The 7,874-nt window shown below is 36.9% G+C and overlaps 1 protein-coding gene across 3 annotated transcripts in view; it reads right to left on the bottom strand.

Moving 5' to 3' along the window:
* Positions 1-7,195, bottom strand: part of LOC108548008 (dnaJ homolog subfamily B member 6) — an 11,282-nt gene extending 4,087 nt beyond the window's left edge. For 2 of the 3 annotated variants that reach the window (XM_017900760.1, XM_017900762.1), the window contains exons 1-2: positions 7,010-7,195; positions 53-161 (exon numbers count right to left, since the gene is read on the bottom strand). In XM_017900760.1, coding sequence (XP_017756249.1) covers positions 53-117 — 65 coding nt within the window. In that variant the 5' untranslated portion in view covers positions 118-161; positions 7,010-7,195. Of the gene's footprint in view, positions 1-52; positions 162-1,236; positions 1,525-7,009 lie in introns of those variants that run through there. The other variant, XM_017900761.1, reaches the window with a different exon arrangement.
* Positions 7,196-7,874: the final 679 nt, after the last annotated feature.

The raw sequence follows: 7,874 nt of genomic DNA, 5'->3' as shown, positions 1-7,874 counted from the left end.
TCTTTCCCTTGAAGATTTTGGACTCTTCTGGCTTCAGTAAGCCATTACTTACGCCTTTTTAATGTCCGCGCTCGTGGCGGTCCGTTGCACTTCTAGTATTTTGTAGTAGTCAACCATCGTTTACAGTGCTCGTGCTCGGGTGTTAGGGCTTAGGCAACCACCTGTCCAACAATGCAAAGGAACGGTTATAACAATTAGCGATCCAATTGACAAGTATATAAGAAGATATGGACGATTGAACAGGGAAAAATACAGCTAGTCTTATTCTGGTATAGTTTCTCTGAAACAACAGTAAGAAACGTAATAGGAAGATAACTCAATAGTACAATGTGCAATGAAGATGAATGTTTAATAGACATTTGTAGACTTTTCATAGACTGATAATCTGGCTAAGTATTTTCAATCTTTCTACTATAAATTTTCTTGCAGGAAGACCTGCTTTCACTTTTAAAATCACTTAACATGTTTTAAATCTTTAAAGCGTGAAGCGTGACTCATAAAAATTGGCGAGAAAACAGGAAAATGGAAAAGCTGTTAGACGATAATTAAGTTATAATTGGTAGTTTAAAGGCAGAAACGGTTCTCGTGGATTTGATCTTGAAAGTGATTTCTAGTGGAACTCTCTTCAAAGGAACTTCCGACCACCTGTTGCTCATGAAGATGTCTGAAAAGCGTTCAATCAACGCAACATCCTTTGTACAATGAAAAGACTGCTCGAGTTAATTCATGGCCGGATTAAAATCCGACAAAGGTGACGAATCTCTAAAGCAACAGGATACTTGGGTGTCTCTTTCATGTCCTATTTCATTTTCTCAACTATCAACTGGCCCAGAATCCAAGTGAATAGGAGCAGGCAAAGACTTAGAAGATTTTGGAACAAACTGTAATTGCAAACGGTCCAAGAATATTAGCGGAATGCACTTCACTGAATGGTGACAGTCTGAGCACCGGCAAAAAATACACAGCAGCCTTCTAAAATAGTTCCCACGTACTATGTAGTATTCCAGTGAACGCACGAATATATTCCACTACGTTAATTCTGCGTGCCATCTTCGAAATAGTCAGTAGTATTATATAAATGACTTCTTCTGCGTCATGGAAAACAAAATCGTCTATTCACTCAATTCGACTGATTCTTTCCTTTCTCTCGAAACAATAATCCCAAAGTTGGAGAAATGAATGAACCCAAGAACATGCGATTTTTCATAGCTTCAAACTATCTCGAACCAAACTTACACAAAGAGATCTTCCTTCACGTCGCACATCTTTCACCGCTATGAAACCATGCTGGGACTTTTACGTGAGTCTATCATGATACACAGTAACAGGATTTGAATTTCAGATAGAACTGCTAGGACAATGGCGGAAGTAATTAAATTGGTGCAGCGGAATTCACATAGGAAGTGAGAATGGAACGCGTGAGAGAGTGCGTGGTGGAAAACTGAGTACTCAAAGTCAAAGACTGGACTAACGAAAACGCTAAAGTTAGCCGAGACGTGTATCGAAAATAGTTGGAAACACGGAGGTGGAGGTCATTACGTTATCCCACTTCACGGCTCCTCTGCATCCCTCCCTCGAACGGGTGAGCAAGAAAAAGCAGCCTGCTTACATTCTGCTCGTTCTATTGCTTTGATCAGCCAACATAGCTATAGAATGCACTGAATCACCCACACCAAAACGATCTATTGACATCAACATCCAAAAAGATGTACAGAGGTCCTCGTGTAAAGATGTTTCATTTTACAAATCGCCTTTTAAGAACACCAAGTTTCCAGTGGACCATATCACGTTTCTAAAACATGAATTACAGAAGATGTAGAAGTTGTGCTATGTGGATATACTACTTAAGAAGCTAGTTTCTTTGAAGCAATATGTTATGTCTGAAACAATTGGTGGTGATCAATGTTCAATTGTAGTTGGTGATCCTAGACGAAGTTGGAGTGTGAAATCGTTGGAGTGTGTTAGTAGGTGAACAGGAATTCTCTCTGCGTGCCAGGTGGAGCGCGTTTCATGTCCATACACGATTATGGACGCCACCTCCGCGATCAGGTCGAGGACGTTGGTCCGAGGCTTCGTTGTACAGGTTGCTTCCTATTCCTTTAGTTACATTAACCCACGTTTCCTCTAAAAATTAGATATAATTTTTAACGCACATTGACATCAGAAAAGTGTGATTATTCTGTGAACGAGAAGGTGGCATTAGTTTAAATTATTCATATTCCACAGGAGTATACGAGAAAGGAATCTTGTCCGTCCACGAATTAGGAAGCATTCTGTAGTTTATAATAAATTTGTTCTTTCACGGGATGATCGCGAAATCCATGAGTCACACCGGTTTCGGTGGTGATTTTGGCCTGCCTACACGCAAAACCAACGTTGCAGGTAAAACCAAGCGAACAGTCATCGCAACGTGGGTCGTCGTGGGCGCCTTTCCAACGGCTCGTCGTAAGGAGCGCTCTTCCACTTTATACATTGTCCTTTCATGATAATCTCATTCTTTGTCGAAGCCGTTAAGGTATTCTGAAGCCTTACTTCAGTCCACCTAATACTTTCCAAGATATTTTTCAATCTTCGATAATAGTAAAAAGTCAACTTAGTGTCACTGATGGATGGTTGAAAATTGCTTGGACTCAGTGGAAAAACTGTGTAAGCGATGAATTCTAGGCCAGCAGCATCTTCCAAGAAAACCGCTGCCACCGATGGAATTTTCCGGTTCCATTGAACGATTACATCGAAGTACCATCTAGTGTTGTCTGACAGTTGGAAAAGTAGACTAGTAAAGTGGCACTGGCGATTTAGCGGCACGAGGAACGCGGCTGGAAACGGGTCTTCGATATTTAAAATTCACCGGCTCACTGGTGGACGAGAACTGGACTCGACTGGCTTACGTAACATGCAATTCCGAATGTTTCGGATGCCTATTGTGTTCGTAACGTGACTGGGAAAGGCTGTCGGCCTTTTCGATTAACTTCCGCCTGGAAAATCTTAGGGATTATTGAATCCTGAGATAGGGGTCTTGCCCTTATAGAATGAACCTTATGCTTGATTGAAAATACATCCTGGTAACATCTTACCGGTCCATTTGCTTTACGATGTTGCTTATAATTTAAAAAAACGTTTCTTCGATGATCTTAAAGGTCCTTTTCGATAATTTCCTTCTTGAAATTGGTAATTTACAGTCGATAAAAGTCCGCTGGTAGTTTAGAAGACGCTTAATTGGACTGTTGTAATTAGAATGGGTTTACAGTGAAAAAATTAATTTCTTAGGCATTCGTTAGCCGTTAATAATTATCACGTACCAATTTTGGTCTTGACATTCGTCCAAACATAATCGTCGGAGCCGAGAAATGGTCCGGGCATTAATCCAAGAATGGAAAGATCGGCTACAAGGTGGTCTCATTGCTCTGATATTGGGTGTAAATCATTCTCTTGATTCAGACATTAATTTCCACAGCTTCTTCAAACTTTCACATACCAAGAGTACCTTAAGAACTTGTACTATGTTTTTATGTAACGTGTTATTTAATTCCTATAACATTCACGTGGGAACAAGATACAAAGAGAGAATTTGAAAGATGAAAATCTAGCGAATTAAATTTAAAATTTTCCAACTTAACAAATATCTTTTCATTCTGATATATCTCGAAGGACTCTAATCAGCGAGATAACGAAAATTGTATTATATTGATGTAACACATGTCCATTTTTCTATTCGGCGAAGACATTAATTCCAAAGTATTCAAATTGATGCGCAATATTTGCCTGAAAACATGCCCCCGCAGAAAACGCGTGCGGCAATTATGCGCGAGTGCACACGTATTGCGAGCGTGACACTTCCGTTTGCCAGAGTGCTCCTCAATTTACAAAATCTCGCCGGAGAAACAATGTACTCTAAAATCGTGCATCTATTTAAAGAACGCGATGAAAAAGATTCCTCCTCTGTACAAATAATTACATACCAGTAAAAATAATGAAAATTCATTGCCAAGAATTTCAAACAAATATTCTAAGAACATGTGGCGGCTTTTGTAACTCTAAACTGCGCCTAGAACGATCGATAATTTATCTCCTTATCAATAGAAATGAGAGGCTATAACTAATCTGAGATTTGGTGAAAGTTCAAGGGCACCATGCATCATTTCCTAACTATCGTGTATAAAGAAGACTCTTGCGAACGACATTCTTAAAGTTTCACAGTGAATAGAGATTTCTTGATATCGAAAGAGTTTCGAAGAAAAATGTAGCACAACGTGGGTGGCAATAAGATACTCGACAAATTAACCACAAGAGGTCATAACTAACTGATCAGATGGAAAGTAACCCAGAATCGTTCGTCGAAGCGATCTCTCGAATCAGTGTACACAAGAAACATTAAATTAAATACTAAATGTTGAAAGAAGTTGATTGAGGGATGAAGAAATGATTCTGCATTGATTTCCACGGAAAACACGATGTATGGAAGGCTCGTGAGGAAGAGGGAGAGGGACGGTGGGCGTCCTTTTGCGCTCTCCCGAGGAGGTGTGACGTCAGTTTTACATATTCGGGCAGTGTGACCGACGTATCGAGGAAAAAGGATCTCGAGAGGCTGTTTTCTGTGTTGGTCACCGAGAGAAGGATGATCTCGGCTATCATTGTCCGTTTAAAATACCATTCGGGCCATTTCCTTTGTCTCCGGAGGTGTAAAGTAAACAATTCTGCAGTCTCTGTGGTACTGAAACGTTTGCTAACAATGTATTTCACGCGTATGCCAATCTACTTTCCTATCTACTATGTATATCTCAATATAATGAAAATCAGTATGTCACCTGATATCGAAAAAATCCCTTACAAAATTTCACTTCTTCCTCATTCTTCCTCAGATAAATATTTTACATTCAGGTGAATATATCATGCACCGGCTATTTCTAATCCATCGATTTATCTTCAGATACTATATAAATATACCGAGACATTACTGGCACCTTCGATAGTAGTGCAGAGTTGCGTGATATTGCGTAACCGGGACCATTAAATGTGCCATTTCGTTCTTTCTTATATGAAGGATTAGTTGGACTTTCCTTTTTTAGCATGAAATTTACCTTTGGGAAGACAATGCGTACAGAATACGTGTTAAGATAGGTCGGTACTAGAAAATGTTGGTTAAACGGCCAGTATAAGGGTCTAGGACAGATCCAGCGTGTACCGTTTAATTTTAGTTGTCTATCTTGTCTCATCTTCTACATCTCCCATTATCTTTCGTTCCATTTATTTGTTAGTCAATAACAATGTTTTAGTAATCGAGATATGGTGTAATAATTGTATAAAAATTTTCATAAAGGATAGAGGGCTTTGTTCCTTTTCTTTCTCAGCAAAATGTCCAACTTAATTTAGTAGCGGTTAATTACGTTATTTTAGATGATTGGAGATATAGCTGTGTTAATAAGGGAACGCTATTGCCTTTGCGAAACCGTTGTTCCCATTGATAGCGTCGGTTGCGATTAAGTATTGAATCACCGGCTCTCCCAATGTATGCAGATATATACAGATATAGTTACTTTTCCAAGTGATACATTATATTGTTGGATAACATCAGATCAGGAGATAAAAAAACTTAAAAATGAAAATCTGGTAATCTGTACTTGTTGACATTTTTCCTGAACATAAAGTAAATGCTGTTGCAGTTTCAATGTATTTCCTGCAAATGTTTTGTTATGTGGTGCTAAGTGTCCTAAAAAGGAGAACAGGAAACAGAAGGTGTTTTAATTTCATAAGAAATTTCAATGAATGTGAAATGTTTGCGATACCACTTATAATTGTTTCAGCGTTATACGTGTAATACTGTTAACGCCATCTATAAATTTCTAAATTAACCTCAGAAAAGTCTAGCCGTAATATATAATAAACGATAATATGAGTCGTAAATGGATAATGGTGATTATGACTGATAACGTATGCAATGTACAAAGCAATGCTAAAGCATAAAGGTAACAGAACAAGATACCTGACTTAAAATACAGAAAGACATCATATAGAAATTAAGGTATTTATCCTAGATTTAAAATAAAATAATAAAAATATCATTTTGTTTACGTGTCATGTACATTTGATACTAAAACGTTTAAACCGAACATAAAATGTTCTGAAGAATCTATTATTATACAGTAACTTTGCAAATATAAGCTATAATTTATTATAATAATAAAGGATTTTGTATAAAATTTTAATATTAATTAACTTTGTGAAATCAAATAGAACAACCATTAACAATTAGAGGACAATGACCATCGATCAGTAAGTCATTAGCTGGTTTTATGATATTTAACAATACTGTGTAAATTGATGAAATTATATTAATGATATATGCAAACACGTAATAATTGGATTAGTAAGAAAAATGACAATTTGCGCAATAATATGAAAATTAAACAAATCGACTAGAATGATCCATCTTACATTAAAAGATAATTCTAGAAAGCTTACATAAAAAGAGTTCAGAAAATGCGTATTTCAACTTCTAAAATATTTTATTCTAGAGGATATTTTTGTTGATGGATGGAAAAATGGAAAAGTCTCGTTACGTTGGTTGCTAAGGATGCGACTTCATGTTTTCAGACGCGACACGTACTCGTTTCCACAAATTTCTACGTAGACGTCATTTTTTTGACTATGATTCAACGGTTGATACGCGCTTATCTATGACTAGTGAAAGAATATCATGATAGTATTATCGATAGTAAATGAAACGAGTTTTTTTCAACCGGAATGGCAAGGGCTTGTAACGTTCATGATACAAACGTTGTCGATAATATCGAGAAATGCATTGTCACAGCAAGAAAAGGAAATATTAATCGTAAAACGATAAAAACACGAGGCGCGCAGAAAATAATATAACGTAACGCGTTATTCCAAAAATTTTCAAAGGAAACCTGTTCTATTCGTTCCGAGCCGTTGAAACGGTTCCCCTCGACGACGTAGTTTCGAGGTGGTAATGGTTGAATTTTTAGGAAAAGACACGAGATCAGAAACTTACCAAGGAGTGGCTCCTGTTTCTTTCTTGTCGTTCGCGCTCGGCAACGAATTTTTTACGAAGAGATGAATTACTGCTTTCTTTGGACTGAGAATTAGACACACAATGCACGAGAAGCGACAATCTCGTGAAAAAGTAGAGAAATGCGACTATCGTCTGAAGTTGGCGCAAACAAAGGTCGATATTCAATATGGCCGTCCGTTTCGATTTTTCTAGAGTCGTTACGTACCCGCTTTTTAGCGGTCGTTCCGGTCTGCGCCTCGTTTATTGATCTGATAATTAAATTTTGAAATTAAAGATTAGAATTGGTTTCAAATGACAAATGCTCTCCTGTCATACTATAACAAATGCCATAATGATAAAATATTTTTTGAATTATCACTAAAAACAATTTATATCTATTTTTATGTTAGGTTGAGTATCAAAATTTAACAAACTTGATCGAAATACGCATTATTAGTGGTTGTTTACAAGAAAAGTTTTATAAAACAAGTTAATAGGATTTTGTTGTGAAAAACTTAAGGAGTCGCTTACAAAGTGAAAAGGTGAGTTTTAAATTCAAACTTTTATACTAGTGATATGTAGTAATAAAAACTTTATACGAAACTAATTTGATCACACAAAACATATGAATTTTAATCTACTATTTTCATACGTTAACGATTCTCAAATTTTCAATTTTACATTCCAATCAAATTTGAATTTAGATTAATTTCGAATTCGATTTTCATGCTGACTAAAGATAAAAACCAAGGGAGCTCTTATCAGTATATAGATAAATTGTATTTACAAAGAAAAAAGTAAATGAACATTTTTACTGAACGGCAGCTCAATCGATAATAAAACACACGATTCAAAAAATGGCGCG

This window comes from Eufriesea mexicana, unplaced genomic scaffold, assembly GCF_001483705.2.
Source record: "Eufriesea mexicana isolate 0111107269 unplaced genomic scaffold, ASM148370v2 scaffold1369, whole genome shotgun sequence".
NCBI lineage: Eukaryota > Metazoa > Arthropoda > Insecta > Hymenoptera > Apidae > Eufriesea > Eufriesea mexicana.
The sequence above is the reverse complement of the archived record's forward strand: the minus strand, read 5'-3'. Positions and strand labels throughout refer to the sequence as shown.